The 20463-nt window shown below is 43.2% G+C and overlaps 2 protein-coding genes across 3 annotated transcripts in view; one reads left to right on the top strand and one right to left on the bottom strand.

Annotated features, from left to right (window-relative positions):
• The window catches only part of LOC144891290 (uncharacterized), a 981422-nt gene that overhangs the window by 231451 nt on the left and 729508 nt on the right, over positions 1-20463 (top strand). The window lies entirely within an intron of this gene.
• Positions 1-20463, bottom strand: part of LOC137434357 (mitochondrial fission factor) — a 29952-nt gene that overhangs the window by 3140 nt on the left and 6349 nt on the right. For both annotated transcript variants that reach the window (XM_068127270.2, XM_078784258.1), the window contains exons 3-6: positions 18564-18739; positions 13657-13727; positions 7714-7875; positions 1027-1077 (exon numbers count right to left, since the gene is read on the bottom strand). In XM_068127270.2, the coding sequence (XP_067983371.2) occupies positions 1027-1077; positions 7714-7875; positions 13657-13727; positions 18564-18739 (460 nt within the window). The remainder of the gene's footprint in view (positions 1-1026; positions 1078-7713; positions 7876-13656; positions 13728-18563; positions 18740-20463) is intronic.

Here is a 20463-nt window from a genome sequence, read left to right as displayed (position 1 = left end):
CGGCTCACAGGACAACAGCTTCAACCACAGCTTAACACTGGTTGAAGTAAGCAAATCTCATTTTCAACTGTGAAGAGAAGACTTCGAGCTGCAGGTTTGACAGGTCGAGTGGCAATAAGAAAGCCATTGCTAAGATGGCAAAATAAGAAAAAGAGGCTTGCCTGGGCCATGAAGCACCGCCAGTGGACTACTGAAGACTGGAAGAAGGTCTTATGGACCGATGAATCAAAATTTGAAATCTTTGGTTCATCACACAGGGTTTTTGTACGCCGTCGAGTAGGTGAAAGGATGGTTCCTCAGTGTGTGACACCAACTGTCAAACATGGAGGAGGAAGCGTGATGGTCTGGGGCTCTTTTGCTGGATCCAGGGTCGACGACTTGCACAGAGTGACTGGCACCCTGAACCAAAAGGGCTACCACAGCATTTTGCAGCGCCATGCAATACCCTCTGGTGTACGCCTGGTTGGTCAGGGGTTCATCCTACGCAAGATAATGACCCTGAACACACCTCCAGGCTATGTCAAAACTACCTTTGAGGAAAAGAACAAGACGGTAGGCTTCAAATCAAGGAATGGCCAGCACAGTCTCCAGACTTAAACCCCATCGAGCTGGTTTGGGATGAACTGGACAGAAGGGTGAAAGCAAAGCAACCCACAAGTGCAACACATTTGTGGGAACGTCTGCAACAGTGTTGGGAAGAACTTCCCGAACAATATTTGATTTCCATTGTAGAAAGAATGACACGAGTGTGTTCGGCAGTTATATCTGCAAAAGGTGGCTACTTTGCTGAGTCAAACATTTAAATTAAATTTTGTTAAACAAAATGATTCTATGATTTCCTTTTTATCTCCAATTGTTCATTTGTTCTATGCTTAATTTGAGAGTACATTGAGAAATTAAACTGCGTAAATTTAATAAAAACTGGAAAAATTGAGGTGTTCTAAAACTTTTGACCGGTAGTGTACATGGAGAGAGATCACAGCAGATGTCTGAATATATGAAGAACCAGATCAAGAAAGGGCTTACCGTGAGCTGGTGAGGCTGGTGAGTAGTGTTTGAGCAGATGGCGGAAGAGCCCTGCAGAAGAATCGCAACATGTGTTCATTATGAATTGGTAGTTATCTTCGCTAGCTAGAACGATCATGTTATCACAATTTCATTATTGCCTTAAAAAAAATTTTTTCCCTTATTACGGTCACAAACTTGAAAGGACTCCAATAATTTTTCAATTATTTCCAATACCTATCCAATACCGATACTTTTCAGTATTTAACTACGAAATAAAAACCTTAACCCTGAAATGAAAATATGCTTTCAAAATAAGTACTTGTATATTATAATAAACCGTTGGTGCTCATATTAATAACATCAGTGACCCGTGTTGTTTTACCAGGAGCAGGCTTGCCTTGCTGGAGATAAATTACCTGGTATGTGCACTGCAGGTAAAAATATATGGATGGTATTCCCCCCCCCCCCAAAAAAAAAATCCCAGAGTGCGAATCATTTGGCTTGGTGTGGGACTCGACACGTTTGAAAACAATAGATACAAGCAATGTAGACGACAAATAAAATGCTTAAGTGCTCGGAGAACGTCCTGCTTAACACGAAAAGGACCTCATCCTCATTGGGTCAGGGGGGCATCGGTGGATGAATATGACCCTCTGTGCACGCCCTGTTCTCGTCCTCATGCTGGAATATAGGTCCAGGTGCAAACTAGCTAGGTGGAAACTCGTGGTGCAAGCTGGACGCACGTCCTGACGTGAATAGATTTCTCCAGTGTGAGCTGTGTCATTTTTGAAAAGTTTTGCTGGAAAACCTTGACTGGGTTTGGCAAACCCCAGGATTTGTCGTGCTGTTGCTTCGTATGTCGCATCTCATCCCACGTGGTCATTTTCTGTGCAAGATGTCTGCTGTGTATGCCTCGTGTAGTAGTGGTCAGCAAGTGGTAGCGCTCAGCTTACGAAACTGGTATTCTGCCTGATGTAAAGGCACACCTGTTTGAGGGCCTGGCTTGCTCCAATATTACATTTTTTTTTTGTGTATTTCCTGATATAAATATTTAACGTCAGTACAATTTATCAGTCAAGGCACAGACGTAGCATACCTACCCTGCGAGTCGTCTCGACTGGATTTGATGTTCGGTCTAATTACAAACTGTCGGATTGGTGCTTAACGGGCACGACATTGTGACACAAAACATACAGTCCCTCAGATGGGCTTTAAGCTGGGTGTCCTGTCTGCAAGCATTGGTTTTAGGATATTAAGGATCCTACAATGTCTTTCAATGAAGAGTAAGCTAGCCAGCGCCGGCTCCATGGTCACATTTCAAAAATCTCTGGCCTAACCTACAGGGGGCACTGCATCAGCAATACAGCCACACTCCTTAACAATGATGCAACCATCATTAATTGGCTGTACTTACCAATGACAACAAGCAGCCACATTCTGCATATGAGAGAAGATGAAGAAGACTGTTTTTGAGTAACAAAAGTCAAACTTGATGAATATTGGTTCAACAGATGCAAGTAATGGTAACGATGACTTGAGGTTTAATAAGAAAATAACTCGATAAAAGGATGGAATGGTTTTTCATGAGAAACTCTTAGAGGATGTAGCACAATTTTTTTTTTTTTATTCTGCAAATCTATGGGTTTAAGCTTTGATTTATAAAACAACTAGCTGAATGCACCCGGCGTTGCCCGGGTCCTTTTTGAATGAATTTAATCTTCTGTACTAAAAAAGGAATAAAACGCGGCCTTGCGAAGTAGCGGAGTTTGACTATCCAGCCGCGGCCGCATTTCGTTCATTTACTACTATAATTCAGCTTTTACTCGTGGCCGTAGAAGATTGACTACTATAATTCAGCTTTTATTCGCGGCCGTAGAAGATTGACTACTATAATTCAGCTTTTATTCGCGGCCGTAGAAGATTGACTACTATAATTCAGCTTTTACTCGCGGCCGTAGAAGATTGACTATTAGAATTCAGCTTTTATTCGCAGCCGTAGAAGATTGACTATTATAATTCAGCTTTTATTCGCGGCCGTAGAAGATTGACTACTATAATTCAGCTTAGCTTTTAATTGCGAAATGGGCCCAGCCCGGCCGAGGCGGCCTCAACACCTAGCCTATAACCCTCCCGGGGCCCGTCCCAACATTTTTTGTTTCAGAGGTTTCCTCCTATCTTTCACCTTTCAGGAGATTAGCGCATGCACACAAAAACAAAAAAACAAAAACTTTCTTTTATATATATATATAAATAAATATAGAAATATAGAATATAGATATAGATATAGAAGATATATGAAACAGTATGCTGTTCAACTGTGCAGAAACAGCTCCACTTATTAGCACATATCTACAGTACCATGCCTGAACAAAATGAATACCCTGATTGTAAACAAACTTAATTTTAACAATCTGTGATACGAATACAATCAAATGTACTACATTGTATATACAGTGCATTCAGAAAGTATTCAGACCCCTTCACTATTTCACATTTTGTTATGTTGCAGCCTTATGCTGAAATCGTTTAAATTCATTTTTTCCCTCATCAATCTACACTTAATACCCCATAATGACAAAGAGAAAACAGGATTTTAGAAAGTTTTGCAGATTTATTAAAAAGAAAAAACTGAAATATCACTTTGACATAAGTATTCATACCCTTTGCTATGACACTTGAAATTTAGCTCAGGTTCCTCCCATTTCTCTTGATCATCTTTGAGATGTTTCTACACCTTGATTTGAGTCCACCTGTTGTAAATTCAATTTATTGGACATGATTTGGAAAGGCACACACCTGTCCATATAAGGTCTCACAGCTGACAATGCCTATCAGAGCAAAAACCAAACCATGAGGTCGAACGAACTGCCTGCAGAGCTCAGAGACAGGATTGTGTCGAGGCACAGATCTGGGGAAGCCTACAAAAAAAATCTCTGCTCCATTGAAGGTTCCCAAGAGCACAGTGGCCTCCATAATTCTTAAATTGAAGAAGCTTGGAACAACCAGGACTCTGAGCAATCGGGGGAGAAGGGCCTTGGTAAGAGAGGTGACCAAGAACCCGATGGTCACTCTGGCTGAGCTCCAGAGATCCTGTGCGGAGATGGGAGAAACTTCCAGAAGGACAACCATCACTGCAACACTCCACCGATCTGGGCTTTATGGCAGAGTGGCCAGACGGAAGCCAAACAGTTCAATCTTGGTTTCATCAGACCACAGAATCTTGTTTCTCACAGTCTGAGAGTCCTTCGGGTGCTTTTTTGCAAACTCCAAGCGGGCTTTCATGTGTCTTTCAGCGAGGAGAGGCTTCCGTCTGGGCTCTGTTAAAGCAATCAGGGCTCTGTTAGGGCTCAATACACCACATGAGACAAAGAAAACCGTGACCACTCTAAGTGGAAGAAGAATTTATGCTAAGGCTTTGGAAGTGTTTTCCAAAGTAAATTTAAGGATTGGTCAGAATGGGAATGTCCATCGTAAGAATAGGCAAGACATGTTATCTGATACAAAATACATTGTATTTATAGAAATAAAGCTGAAAAACAGCTCGAGGTCGTTTCTTCTTCTGAATGCACTATCTAGAACAAGAGGTAGAATTGCGTTGCAATCAATACGTGTCCCCTACCGATCCCAATATTTTGCATAGTAAAGCCATAACAAATTTAAAAATGAATCTATGAAACACCCTGAAACTCGAAGTTGTTCTGTAACTTATCATAATAAAGCCAAGTACCAGGTTCCAGTTGAATATGTTAAGTGGTAAGGGGGAAAAAGTCTGGAAAACCACAGGTGTGATGGCCAGACAGATGGAGAGCAAACCTCTAGTCGTCTCAGGTGAAACCAGTAGTATATGAAAATGTGACAATTGAGAAAGTTTTTTTTCCTGAAGCTCTGTAAAGTTATTGAACAGTAGAAGAGAATTTTGAGGAGCCAACGCAGTGTGTTGGGCCCATTCTTCTTACTCGTCTACATTGACGACCTCTCCGATGCTCTGGAAAACTCTCTTCCCTTTTCCCCCCTCAGTGACTGAGTTCCGTTTTGCAAAAGAGCTGTGGTTGTCAAGTCAGGCCTATTTGGCAGAAACATTGGCATGCCTTCATTGAAAAGAATGCCAGTCAGCAAGGCCTGAAAAGTACTACTTTTAATGTTAATCGCAAAGCAAAGGCAAAGTTTATAGTTCCTGATTGGCAAAGGGAAAAACTGCAAGCAGCTCCCAACATCAGATGGTGTTCTCGATGAAAATGAAATGAAATTTTATCCAGGGGCGGTTGCCGACATTAAACAACACTGCGTTAGTCTGATGTCAAGTTTCTTTGAATGTTTCCTCGAAGATGTAGCAAATGAAAGCTGGATCAGCGATGCATTTTCAATTGAAGATGACGACTTGCTGGATGATTTTGTTTTTCTTTTAAATGGTGATATGGGAACGAGAGAAGTTTGGAAAACTGCCATACAGTATTTGGCTGCCTAAAACTGGGCCATGTAACAATTACATTACTACTTCATGCTCTAACATGTTGTTTTTTTTCCCCTTTCTCTGGATCCTGAGCTTGTATTCCAAAACAAAAGTAGTGTGTCCATTTGTTTTATCCCGTCCGTCAACATATAATTTGTGATCCACAAGCATTGCTATGATGACTATAATTTTCATTATAACACAGAGATGGCACATTTTATAATGATTTCTACAACCTATGTGAGTTTGATTTTTGTTTTTCACAATAACATCCAGTTTTCAAGTTATTTTGTACATCTGTGCAGGAGTATATTGGCACGTATAATTGACCCACATCCATGATGTCTTTGGTTTAAAAAAAATGAGAATTCCCCACTTTTACATAAAAGTATAAACCAAGTTGGGAGTCACCATCCCAGCTTAGTCAAACATTCCCATACACACCCTGGGTGCAACTATCAAGTTTCAACGCATTTTGTCCCACAAACAAACATACACTATGTTTAAACGCACTCCCCCCACATATATGATGACTATCCTTTTCATTATACGATAACAGAGAATTGGCATTTTTTTACAATGAACTGGAACTTGTAATACTCGCCTACCAGGAGCGGCGCTACACAACATACATTTACAAGGAGAGGCTACAACACTCCCTCCCTCCCCATTGGCTCCTGAGCCCCCTGCAATTATGATTTTTTTTTTTAAACACCCAAAACCTTCCTGGGCACACCCAATATCAGATGCATATGGCTGCCGAAGCAGTTTCTTGACTATTGGGCACAATCCTGGTCAGGGCGTCACTCCTACGCAGGACACTCAAATGGCTCATTCATCCCAGTAAGATGGTACTCATTTTGCCGACCTTGGAAGGATGACAGGCTGAGTCAACCACACCTAGTGTTAATTAAACAACCGACCAGGATTTGAACTCAAGACCCTAGAATCCCAAGCCAGCACCCTAACCGTTAAGCCAACACCAGACTTACACCGAAAGTACAACCAATAAATGACAACTCATTCTGTCCAGCAGTTTGGGAGTGCATACAAGTCACGCACACAAGACAAACACAACACATGACATCAATTGCACAAATTAGCTGGAATAAAACATTTATAATAACACTACCTCCTCTACCCTCCCTTCCCAACCACTCCACACCTCATTTAAAAAAAAAAAGTATACAGTCGACGCTCGTGTAAGAGCTAACACATTACACACGGAACCATAAAACATACAATAAACAAGAAAGAGCAATCAGAGATTGCAGAGCCTCACCAGGATGTGTTTTCAGTGGTTTTTAAGGCTTTTGTGTTAAAAACAAATATGGCAGCCGAACCACGTGACCAATGACATCATTATTTTTTTTCCCTCCACCTATTTATCCCTAGATGACGCTCAATAAATTTCATCTTCATCGGATGAAGTTTTGTACTTGTTGAATTATGACGTCATAATGGAGACACCTATGACATCGTCATTACATATTTTATTCATGGAGAGTTCTTTACTCAATTTTACAGCCATGTCTCAATTTTTTTCTATGCAGCGCTTTCAGAGATGTAGAGGTGTAATGTTTTTCGGTTTTCCCAAGATGGCGCCCATACCACGTGACCTATGACGTCATAATTATCATTCAAAATTATACAGGTGGAGTTGCACCTATGGTGAAAACTTCTTGTCAATCGGACAAACAGTTGCAGAGAAAATCATATTTATTCTGTGCGGATAAACAGACAAACAGACAGACAGACAAACAAACAAACAAACAGACTCAAATGCAATACCCTCTCCTCAGGCGAGGGTAATAAAGGGAGCGGGAGACAAGGAGGGGGGGGGGGGGGGGGGGAGAGAGAGAGGAAAGCATATAAGCACAAACACAGTGGAGAAATAGGGACGTCGGTAGATCTGTGGAATGGAGAGGCCGGTGGGGGGGGGGGGTACACGGTATAAAGCAAATTAACACTACTAGGAATTTCAGGAAAGAAGTTGGAGATTGAAAGAGGTGGATATTGGGTGTTTTAATGGGGGTAGAAAAGATCAAGGTTTTGGATGGGGGAAGATAAGAGATGGTGGTGAACAGCTGTTTTAAAGACCTGGAGGGAGGAGTGGTTGTGTGTGTGTGGGAGTTTGTTCCAGAAGCGGGAAAAAAGAGGAATGAAAGAGTGAAGGTGAGCAGAGAGTTTTGATTTTGGTAGTTTCACCAGAAGATGGTGGATATTTTTGGACAGTATGAAAACCCGATCCATACCTCTGTGCATACATCCCAAGAGTCTGTGTCATGTGTTGATACACTCGTGATGCCGATTCTTGGGCGGATGCCAGTAGACTTTGGTCCTCAGCAACATTACCACCCTGGAGTGCTACAGAGTGTTGGGGTGGTGCACGAGGGCGTATTGGACGAGCTGCAGGCCTTGTGGAGGATGAGAAGCAAGGTTAAAGGAAAGTGATTGGTTGGGGACTCTATTTACAGATTTATTGAATATATTATATGCTACACTGCATATTATGGTGTTCTAAAATCTAAAGTGTGCTTGGGCTTTTAAGAATAATACCGGGAAATTCACAAGTGTGTTATCAATGGATTTTACTTTTCTTATACTTCAAGAATAATGAACTACATTCCTTATGCCATCATTTGCTAGTCATGGTTACTACAGCTAATTTTGGACATGTGTGTGAAGCGGAAGTGTTTCTGTGAAAAGTTGGTACAGCCTGCAGAAAGGTTGAGACTCCCAGTTTTTATGGAAATTAAACATCCGCTCAAATTGAATGCGCCACCTGTTTGAGAAGCACGTCACTGCACTCTTTCAACATTCACGCACAAAGTAAGAAAACGACATCAATTGAAGTGGTTGTTATCCTCCCTAGTGTGAAGAACAAAATTAGCAGAAATTTACACCTTTAGAAATAGATAAAGAGAAAGGTAGGTAAGGGTGATGAATTATGACGTAGGTTCGAGGGTTGCTATATTTTCTCCATTTTAAAGAAATGTGTGAAACCTGAGATAGGTTTCATGGAACATGGGCGAAAATATAGATTTCACAATAAGAACCTGTAGTTCCTAATTAAAGCACAGACCTAGGAGTCTGCATGGGCAACACAAAATAATAAAAATAAGAAGATAATGGTCGATTTGAGATGAGATGGCTGTGGGAGGGCAGGAAGTGCAAGGCCAGATGGTAAGATGGGGGCAGCCATACTCCATGGAGATCCATATGAAAGCCTTGTACACCATGATGAGCCACTTGTGACTCAGGAATGCCCAGACTCTATGGAAAATAACAAGACCATGACTGGACTTTGATGCAAGTTTGCTTATGTGATACTCCCATGACAGGTTATGTTAGATAGTGAGCCCAAGGAGTCCCAGGGACTGCTGCTCTTCCAGTGGTTGTCCAGAGAAGTGGGTTGGATAGTTTGATTGCTGATCCTTGTTGTGAGACAGTGAAGAGTGTGTGACTTACCGGCATGAAACATCATGTTCCAAGGAGGTGACGAGAGGCTCATCTTGTCCAGGCCTGACACCAGGGATTCAGCAGCAGCTATTCCCTACACTGGTTACCTTACCCATAGCTCAACTGACCTCACCCCTGGCTCAGATGACCACACGTTGACCCAAAATGTAAAAAAGGTTTAAACTTTATTAATCATTATCTAACAAAAGCTAATACACTCATTGCTTTGGTAGCAAATAATGTTACCCCATCCGATACAAATCACCACCCTTCTGTTTGATGTATATCTTATCGATGTAAAGGATGATGCAAAATGCTAAATATGGCTCAACTAAACACCTCTGCCCCAAGTATATGCAAGTGAACAGTGAAGAGGTCAATAATATATTTTGAGACTGCATTCTGTCATTATCCTCTGGTGTTGGTGTTGGGCTAGCGGCATTAATCCCTGGTGTTGGGCTAGCGGCTAGGGTGCCAGCTTAGGATTCTAGGATCCTGGGTTCGAATCCCGGTCGTATCGCTGAATTAACGCCAGGGGGGGTGACTCAGCCTGTCATTCTTCCAAGGTCGGCTAATTGAGTACCAGTTCACTGGTAATTCCCTGCTTGTCGTAAAAGGCGACAAAAAGGGTTGGCGGCAGGAAGGGCATCCGGCCGTAAAACATTGCTTCAAAAAGGGGACCGAAAAACAACAACAACCACGGTCCCCGAAAAAGGCCAACCCCCGCTTGCGGGGAAAAAATGGCCTCTAAAGATGGTTTTTATTCTGTCAAAGTGATCATACCAGGGGCGTTATAAAAGATTTCCAAATGAGATACGATCGTCACAGGCATACCAAAAATGTATAATGAGGCACGTATAGAAATAAAAAAATACATTTATATATTTTCTTACTTCATATACATACTTGTATATGTTTTTATTTTTATTTTTATATACACACTTGTATATAGGCGAGATATATAGGCGAGATAGGGGGCACCTTCGGGACACAAAGGTGATCCTGGGGGAGGAGGCTGTTTCACAGCACCACTTGGTTGTCTGCGACATAAGGGTGAAAGATGCGAGGAGAGCTCAGCGGGTGAAGTACCAACTGAGAATGAAGGAAGATGTGGATGTTGAAAGGTGACAGTAAGGGAGGCATTAAAAGAGAGGCTGAGTATGGTCGAGGATGATGTGGTTGAGCTTGAAAGTGGTTGGATGTCAATGAAAGATAGTCTGTTGGGAGCCGTTGGTGAGGTATGTGGATGGACAAAAGGACCACCGAGGCACTTGGAAACATGGTGGTGGGATGATGATGTTGGAAAGAGGATTGACGAGAAGAGGAAGAAGTTCAAGGAGTGGCAGAAGGCGAAGGGTACGGGGGCAGAAAAAGCAGAGCATGAAAGTTAAAAGGCAGCCAAGAAGGCTGCAAAGAAAGAGGTAGCAAAGGCGCAGGAGGCATTTAGGAAAATGTTCGGAGAATGCTTGGATTTGGAAGAGGGTCAGAGAGCGGTATTCAGGATTGCAAAGCAGATAGCGAAAGAGGTGTGATGTGATGGGGGTGAGTTGCTTTAAGGATGAAGTGGGACAAATCGTTGTGGACCCAGATGGAATTAAAGGAAGATGGAAGAGATATATGGAAATGCTGTTGAATACAGAGAATGAATGGGATGTGTTACGGATTTGTCACTTCCGTTGTGGTGGTTTGCATCCACTGTAAATATTTCTGATTCCATGTACTATTATTGTGTTCAAAAGGTTTATTGTTCATGAACTGGTTTCAAAAGGTAAAAAAGTTAATGTTAAAAGAAACAGGAAACCGGATCAGGAACCGGACAACGAAGAGGAAGAAGAGGGAGAAAAAGGGCGGAGCGAATGAGTCGGACAAGAAAGCCGAGTTGCTCCGGGTTCTGAAGCGAACGTTGGCGAGCCAGAGTCACTAGCGAACTTTAGGGTTTCCGGGAAAGGGATTCCTACGACAGAGTTGTCATCGCTGTGACCGATCAACCTGCGTGTCAGGTTTTGCGATCGATTCAGGAGAGAATCATCGCCGTGCCGTGCGCCACGAGACCGGGTCGTTTGACTCACGCAGGACTTGTACTTCGCTCGCGGTTTCGTCTCTTTTCGACCATCTCCACCGCATTCAGACGTCGATCTGGGGCGTGTGTGTGACGTGGCGTTTTGAAGGTTAATTCGTCCATAACCGAGGGTGTGATCTCTCAGTCGCCTGTAGGGTGCCTTTGGATTTCCCAGGCGCCTTGAGGGCGCCTTTGTGCAGCTTTGCCTGTGTGACTGTACTTGCCATCCACACGAGATTCTGGTCTCGATTGGACCTCGTTCTGGCGATCGCTGGAGCGAATCAATTTCGTCTCGAAGCCGGGAATAAGAGACATTGGGGAATGTTCGTGTTTCACTCACTTGGAGCACAGTGAGTTAAATATTACAAAACTGATGGTACCATCATAGGAAATATATATTGGTTGTACAATTGATTACTATTGTTGTTGTACTGTTATTCTTGTGTGATTTTAATACAATATTTGTTTGTGAGTAACAATTGGGGTGGCTTCTCCCTTGATCTTTGACATACAGAATAACACATTTTTCTGCCACGACTCCTCTCGGGGCTCGGAGGTACACCGTGACCAGGGGGTCGGGGAGGAGCACGTAACAGATGGCAACATGGAGAGTAACCCAGTTTTAGGACCGGCAGAGAAGGTAACTGAGAAGGAAGTTGAGGAAGCGATAAAAGCAATGAAGAGTAGAAAAGCGGGAGGGCTGACGGGAGTTGTGGGAGATATGTTGAAGGCAGCAGGAAGTTGGGGTGTGAAGAGAATGACAGAGATCTGTAATCTGGTGGTGAAAGAAGGCCGCATTCCAGTGGATTGGGAACTGAGTACCCTCGTCCCTCGATACAAGGGGAAAGGTGACCCTCTGGACTGTGGCTCGTATCGAGCGATAAAGTTATTGGAACATGGAATGAAGGTATTGGAAAGGGTGTTGGAGAGGAGGATAAGGAAGAAAGTGAAGATCGACGAAATGCAGTTTGGATTTATGCCAGGAAGAGGAACGACACATGCTTTTTATTGTAAGGCAGTTGCAGGAGAAGTACATGGAAAAGAGGAAGAAGTTGTTTCTTGGGTTTGTTGATCTGGAGAAAGCATTCGATAGGGTTACACGCGAAGTATTGACATGGGCATTGAGGAAGTTAGGAGTGGAGGAATGGTTGATCAGAGTAGTGATGGCAATGTACAAAAGAGCGCGCACAGCTGTAAGGACGAAAGACGGGAACAGTGGTGAGTTTGAGGTGAAGGTGGGAGTGCATCAGGGGTCGGTACTAAGTCCACTACTATTTGCAGCTGTGATGGAGGTGCTGGCTCAGAACGTAAAGGAGGGTTTACTGTGGGAGTTGTTGTATGCAGATGATCTGGTGTTGATTGTGGAAAGTATGGATGGACTGAAGGAAAAGATGAACAAGTGGAAGGAATGTATGGAGGCAGAAGGTCTGAAGGTGAATATCGGAAAGACGAAGGTGATGGCAAGTGGTAAAGCATCCCCCCCCCCTTCCCACGCCTCCTCCCCCCAAGCCCTCTCCCTCCCACACTTCTCCCTGCTCTCAAATGTTGTGGTTGTGTGCTTCCCCATCTCTCCCCATCTTGTCTTCCGCTCCCTCTTTTTGTATAATTTGTTTGTCTGGTTGATTTGTTTGTGAAATAAATGTTAGCTCTTTCACGAGCCTCGATTCAGTATACAAAAAAAAAAAAGAAAAAAAAAAAGCATATGGTGAGGTGGAAACAACTGGGAAGTGGCCGTGTGCTGTGTGCAGGAAGGGTGGCGGAGTGAATTCCATTCAATGTACAATGTGCGCTGAGTGGGTTCATCAAAAATGTAGTGGTCTGAGCGGGTCATTAAGCAGTGTGGCAGCTACATTCAAATGTAAGGTGTGCACAGAGGGAGCTGCAGATGGAGGAAATGTTGAGTTGAATCTTGGAGATGGCGTGAAGCTGGAAGGTGTGAAAACATTTTGCTACCTCGGAGACATGCTGAATGGAGAAGGTGGATCAGACTCGGCAACGGTTGCTGGAGTGAGATGTGCATGGAAGAAGTTTCGGGAACTGAGTGGCATGCTGACGAGGAGGGGAGTGTCGTTGAAGCTGAAGGGAAAGGTGTATGCTGCATTTGTGAGAAGTGTTATGATTTATGGGAGCGAGACATGGGTAATGAACGTAGAGCAGCAACGAAGGGTGGAAATGCGAATGGTTTGGTGGATGTGTGGAGTATCGTTGAGAGAGAGGAAGACAAATGATGAATTGCGAAAGATGATGGGAATAGAGCCTGTGATGGATGCTGTGAAGAGGAACAGGTTGAGATGGTTTGGTCATGTGTTGAGGAAGGATGAAAGTGACTGGTTGAGAAGAGTAATGGAAATGAATGTGGAAGGAAGTAGAGGACGGGGAAGACCGAGAAAGACTTGGCTAAAGATGGTGGAAGAAGAAATGCGGGCAAAGGGGTTAACAAGGAGATATGCAGAAAATAGGGCAAAATGGAGAAGATTGTTATGGGGACCACAAGGCTAACCCCCGCTCTCGCAGGGAAAATGGCCTTAAAATGCATGTTGTTGTTGTTGTTGTTGTATATACATACTTGTATATTTGAAAATAAAAACAACATCAGCACGTCTTGGACTATTATGAGTACCTCTTTTGTTTAACTTTTTGAATGCCCCTTGTAAGTAGAGTGTGAGTGGAGACTTACGTGGCATGCCGTCGAGGGCTGCTGCGTGGCACGTACTGTGTGGTCCCAGGATGAGGCGACCTCTTCAAGTCCTGAATTCACACGTACATGGGTTTGGATGTTTGGAATTCTCTTCTGAGCACTTCTGTCATGATGCTGCAGTTCTCGATTCAAACCATATTAACTGTGTTGATTTGTCCAATAACTCGTAATAATCTGGTTATTCATTAAAGGTATATTTGTCATCCAATGTCCTTGTCATGCACAGAGATCCACAAGGATACACAAGGAACTTTGGCGCAGGAGTAGGCCATTCGGCCAATCGTGCCTGCGTTGCATGAACCCCAGTATCCATCACACATAATGCATTAATATACAAACTTGTCGTTGAGCCATAGACACCATCGATAAAGAATGACCACACTCTGGTCACATCCTGCGACAAAATACAGTAACAGGCCGATTGGGAAACACACATTTAATGTGCTATTTAAAGATGAACTCAACACCTCACATCCATGTCACCCTCCGCCACTGTTATAGCAGAATGATCTGATTTATCACACGGTCACGGATTGTTTAACCCCAAAATGGGGCCGTTCAAAAATTATGTAACACTACCATGTATTATGAATACCGTGCATGCTTACAGGCTTGATTAAACCTTACTTTAGAATAATTTTTATTCGACATATGATTATATGTGTTGGGCTTGCGGCTAGGGTGCCGGCTTAGGATCCTAGGATCCTGGGTTCGAATCCCGGTCGATCGCTGAATTAACGCCAGGGGGGTTGCCTCAGCCTGTCATCCTTCCGAGGTCGGCTAATTGAGTACCAGTTCACTGGTAATTCCCTGTTCGGCAAAAATGGTTGGTGTCAGGAAGGGCATCCGGCCGTAAAACATCGCTTCAAAAAGGGGACCAAAAAACAACAACAACCACGGTTCCCGAAAAAGGCCAACCCCCACTTTGCGGGGAAAAATGGCCTCTAAAGGTGGTCATTATGTTTATTTATATGATTATATTTTTGGGATCCCTCATCGTAACACTCGACCAAAACAAACCCAATGGAAATCTCCCGGGCAGTGTATAATCAGCAAAGGCCTACAGGCCCACCAAATGTTAGGCCCACCCAAAAAACAAGATGGCGGATATATTTTTTGTTTGGACCAATGGATGCACATTTAAAAAATTGACCCCCAACAAGAACAACAATAATAGCAATGCAGAGCTCTTGTAGACCTGCAACACATCGCAGGTTAATAAAGTGAATTGCAATAAGGGATAATTAACATGCTGTTTGTCCAATATGGAAGGGAGCATAAGGAAAAAAGGGAAGAAAGAAGTGATTGTGGTAGAAAAGGGAAGAACAGATGTGAATGTAGTATATGGAAGACGGAGAGACCACCTACCTCTCTGCGATGTGAACGTGATAGGCCCAGAAACACAGCTTCATCGTGGGAAATACTAATGATTTTGAAGACTTGGTTTCCACGGCATCAAGCTGAGCAAGGTGCCAGCCAAGAGGAGAGAGCAGTACTCCAGGATGCACACATTCTTCCAGTGACCACCTCCTCGTTAGACTTCCAGAATCCCAGCTAACTGCACACCTCAACTCTTATTCCTCACTTCTCCAGTCTATGAAACCACCTTCCCTCGGCTGTTCTGTCTCTCTCTTCCATTCAGGACTTCAGGCAAGCAGTGCACCACTATCCCTTGTCATCCCCAATTCTCACTCATGATCTTTATTACTCCCATTAACTTTTCCTCTACCCAATCATCTTACTTGCTAGTTTAAGCGTTTCCTCCCCTCTTCCATCGCCTCTTATTCTGTTCGTTAATTGCCTTGATGTTTGTTCCACTGTAGGTTATACTATGCTCTTCCACGAACCTTACTTCTGTAAAGAAAAAACAAAATAGACTTTTGCTCTGAGGATTACCATTACCACACGTGCTGGTCAAATCCGACGCTCTCGTTTCCACCTCACTAAAGCTGAGTTTTCCGAACCGGATTCGTCGTGTTTTTATGTTACATCTTCATCTAGGTTCCCAAACAGCTGTTCACCACAATCTCAGAGATATTTCCCAATCCAAAACCATGATATTTTCTATCCTCGCCAATCGCCCACCCCAACCCACTTCATCAACCCCACCCCAATCCCTCCTCCATCCAAATTTCCATTTTTCCCCTCATGAGAGTTTCCTTCTGCATCCATATTGTCCACCCCATGCATCCTCTCCTCCACACACCCATTGTTTGTCCAAGTCTCCCTCTATCTTGGCATACACCTCTACTGTTTGATGGTGGTACCAGCTCATTTTCACCACAGCCTCACAACGCTCACCTTCAATTGTGCATCAAATTTGTAATTACTCCCGCTAGGGAGTAATGCATTCGATCGTGTGTCTGTGTCTGTGTGTGTGTGTGTGTGTGTGTGTGTGTGTGTGTGTGTGTGTGTGTGTGTGTGTGTGCAATATATCTCAAACAGTTCTGAACGGATTTGGATGAAAGTTGGTGGGATGATTGCCATTGGGATAAGGAAGAATTCATTAGTTTTTAGTGAAGCTCAGGATATTATTCCGGATCCAGGAATTTTTTGAATTATTTTTTTACCATTGGAAGATAGGGCTCAGCAGCGGCCACCTACGGTGGGAGTATGCGCTCTACTGAGTGGCGTTCTAGTTCTCGTCTGTCAACTAAACCACAACTAAGAATTTTCCCAGAAGATGAGGGGACCTATTTACATTCTTTAGCCGAGCAGGACCGCACGTGCTCAGCCTATTCCCGGTTTGTCTGGTCATGTTCATGGAGGTTCCTCTGAGTCCACTTTCCAGAGCTTTACCTCATCTTGCATGGGTGGGACCACCCAATGCCAGTCTTGGTATTTCACCAAGCAGAATCTATCCATGGGACTCTTCTTACCACAATTGCAGCAAGACCCCAGATAAAGCAACTTCTGTGATATTAAATGGGCCCGTAAAGACCAGATTTACCACCATTATTACCTGGCCTGGGCACACAAGTCATAAACCATGGACCATCTCTCTGCGGCCCTACCTGCCTTCAAAGCATTCTGGTGATGCGACTCATTCGGTCACTTAGTCATTTAAGAATCACAGCTTTTTGTCACTGCCGGGTCTTACAAGGGCATTGATTGGTCTAGTCTATGGTTGGGTCTCTGCAGAGCAGCCAATTTAGCCACACAATCAACTGACATGTGAATCTTCTGAAGGTACTGGAACTCTACCTAAACCCTGTTGCAATTGAACCCATACAAATTCACTTGTATAATTGTAGCCCTAAGTCACTGCTAAAACGGTGACTTAAAACCAGGAAACGTAACACTTCGAACAATATTTAACGCATCTGCAACAGGTCCACACAAAGTAGGCACAAAATTATTGGGGAGATGCTAAAAGTAGGAGCGAGAGCGAGGAAGAGCATATTGAGGGAAACGGTATGCAATCATAATAAATGAGAATAATACTCAATGCTGTTTAAATAACACAAGAAAAAAAAAATCACAATTTTTATCTCAGTCATTTAGAAAACTTAATTGTAATTGCTCTACAGAACATGCAATGGTTCCCCCTGCTAATTACACAGCCCACCATCATGAACTGGCACTTTACATTCCCCGAAGATCAGCACAGAAATTAATGCAATAGGGAAAGACTATAATAATAGGGGAAAAGAGGGTGTCCAGATTTGCCTCAAAGACTGTTCATCGACATCTCGACTATAGACATAAAGGCTTTTGAAGCATGTGTGGAAAGGAGTGGCAACTCTCCATTGTACATTTGTGTTAATGTACATAGTACTCTGTGCATAGTGTGCCAAATGTAACGGATACAGAGTAGTCGGCTACATGCCCCATGGATCCAGTTTGACTTTTTCCTTGACCTCCCATTTACTATCATTTTACTTATTATTCCCAGTGACTCCATGTCGCTCTGTGGGCCAACTCACTGCCCCAGGGGACCTGAAGGACTATGAGCACTGGAAGGACGTTTCGTTGGGTGAGGCATGCTTCCGCCTGTCCCATGAAAAGGTGAGGGCGGGGGCGAAAAAGGAAGCAAAGTGAGAAGCGAAAGGGGAGCGAACATGTGGGTCAAGCCAGGAGAGAGACAAGTCAAGGTCAAACAAAGAAAGAGGAGAGACTACAAGAAGGTCAGCATGGAATCCTCGGGGTAGTTATTCTAGTCAGGCCTGCTGAGGGCGTCAAGGGAGTGCCCCCGAGAGCTCCTCTGCTGGAATTTGGGCAGGATTTCTTTTAATTCATTTATTCTCTTCCGTGCACACTTGATCTATTCATTTGCATCCTCCACTGCCTTCCTACACATCCCCCTGTTGTACGATTTGTGGCCGTACTGAGGTGTGGTGGTGTTGTAATGTAATTCACTGGGTTTGCATGTTTTATGTTCATTCCATGCGGAGGTTCCATCGGTTATGTACTGTACATCAAACTGTACAATTACGTGAAGCCTAGTAATAAGTTCAAGGTTTAATTCTTATAACTATTAACTAATTAAAGTGTATCGAGCCCCCTTGGGGCACTCTCTCACCGAGTGAATTTGCTCACTTTAAGTAGTTAAACTGTTTTGAATGCTTGTGAGGCTGTCTCCTTGCTCTGCCCTCTTGGTGGAAAAATATCTCGCTAGGTCATCAAAAGCCATGGGTTTTTAGGCACGGAAACATCTTCCTGCAAATGGCTTTCAAATTCAGCCAATCAGGCCGCACAGTTTATCTTCGGGCAATATACCCAGCAAGGCCCTAAACCACCAAGACCCAGTTACGTTGCCACATTTTGCAAGGTAAATGTGTTGCATTGGAAGATTGTTGCATTGGAAGATTGTTGCATTGGAAGATGTCTATAAAACAAAATGGAAAGGCAGACTTGAGGTAATTAATTTAAAAGCATGTTTTCACCTCTGGGTACTTTGTATCCAACTCTCCGATGCCATCGACTCCTTCGTTTCCTCCTAGGTCCATATAGTGACATTGTGGCCCTGCCACGGTAAGCGTGCGTGGAGGAGAACGAAGAGATACAGGAGGAGGCGCAGAAGAGTAAGGAGACATTGGAAGTGAAGACTCTTCTGCAGAACCTAGGGTTGAATGTAAAACATACAGTGAGGTTATAAAGCAAAGAAATAAAAATGTTATTGTATTCATGAAATCGATTTCCTTCTACAAATGTTTTCCCTGCCACCGCCTTGCTTTTATAAGAATTACAATAAAGAGCAAAGAGCCCGACCGTTGCCCTACATGCAGTAAATGGTGAAACTGAGAATGCCGAAGCCGTGATCGTATTTGCATCCGGATAGGGAGCAATTTCGTACGGGTGCAAACTCAAAATGATAATTGTATTGAGAAATTCATATTTCAAAAAACAACCTCCCACCCACCTTAGGACACCAAAAGATTCCACAGAAAATTTGGTAGGGCGAGCCCCAAAACTGAGGGAGTAGTTCAGGGAAGGACAGTCGTGCTTTATAATCGATAAAAATTATGTTCTTGTGATGCAAAAAGGGACAAAAATGCAAAGTCCTGCTTTTCCTAGTCAAAAATGGTGTGGCATTTAAAACACTAGCAAGTTGCCCGTGTCCGCGCGGGATTCTAACCGGAGTGGGGATGAAGGCACAAAAATGCAAATGGCGTCTTCTGTGATCGAGCCGACAAGCTGGGAGCAACAATTCGCATTTCTTGCCACATCTGATGCAATTTAAATGCTCTAATGACGGCATGGTGCTCCATTTTAAACTCTGTTCGATATATGTAGCTTTTTGATGCCTCGTGTATGTAATAAAATAAAAAATAAAAAATCGCGTTTGTGTCAACGCTAGTCACAAATGAATATTACATCACACTGGACAATGACATTTGGTTCAATGATATTCGGTTATTTTCCAAAACCATATTTTGGGTATTATTTAAGTCCCTGCTCATTTTTATGAACCAAATGAGCAGAGATATAAATAATATAAAACACAAAGTAGTTTTTGGTAAATAACCGAAATAAAATAATAACAATTATCTTTGTTTCTCCCTGCTCACGTAGCCTTACATCATTTACATACCTGCTCCCTTTGTATTTTAGAGAAAGCCGAGTGGCCAGAAATCTATTATTCTACCTCCAAGATGAAAAATACGACTTCTATTTTTGATGCATCATACTCTTTAGTGCTGCTGAAGAAGTTTATTGTGAAGGGTTATATTAGGTGATTTGCCATTGCCTTCCCAGTGTTGTTTACCCATGATGTATGTTTTTAAATGTTGGGTATCAAGCAAGGAAGCAGCACAACGTACCATTTTAAAAGTATTTGGTGCGACTGTGATGGGGCTTCACATTTTGAATCAACGATCTCAGACTCGGTGGACGCTACAACCATTACACCAGTGAGTCTGGTGTGACGACTTTGACTATGACGACTACTACTACTACTACAACTACAACTAAATTCTGGCCCCCAAGTGCAACATATAAAATAATGACGTGGCCTCGTCTGTAAAAGCGTGAAAAACTGATGAACCATTTCACTTCTTTAATGACCCCACTTATTACCCTCGCCAGAGGAGAGGGTATTGCATTTGGGTCCCTTTGTCCGCATAGAATGGGCTAACATTTCATGGGCAACTGTCAATTTCCCGACCCGGATCTCAGTCAACGGAGCATCTTCTCTTCTGGACTTGGTTATGACTAACTTTCCTGAAAATGTCTGCTGCTCTTCTTCTGCTCCAATCGGTTCATCTGATCATGTGCTTGTTAAAATGGACATCTCTCTGACCATTCTCAGAAAGCCTCCTCAGCGTCGACGAGTCTGGCATTTCA

Source organism: Myxine glutinosa, chromosome 1 (genome assembly GCF_964187855.1).
Source record: "Myxine glutinosa chromosome 1, kmMyxGlut1.1, whole genome shotgun sequence".
Classification (NCBI taxonomy): domain Eukaryota; kingdom Metazoa; phylum Chordata; class Myxini; order Myxiniformes; family Myxinidae; genus Myxine; species Myxine glutinosa.
This window is presented reverse-complemented; position numbering and strand designations above follow the sequence as displayed.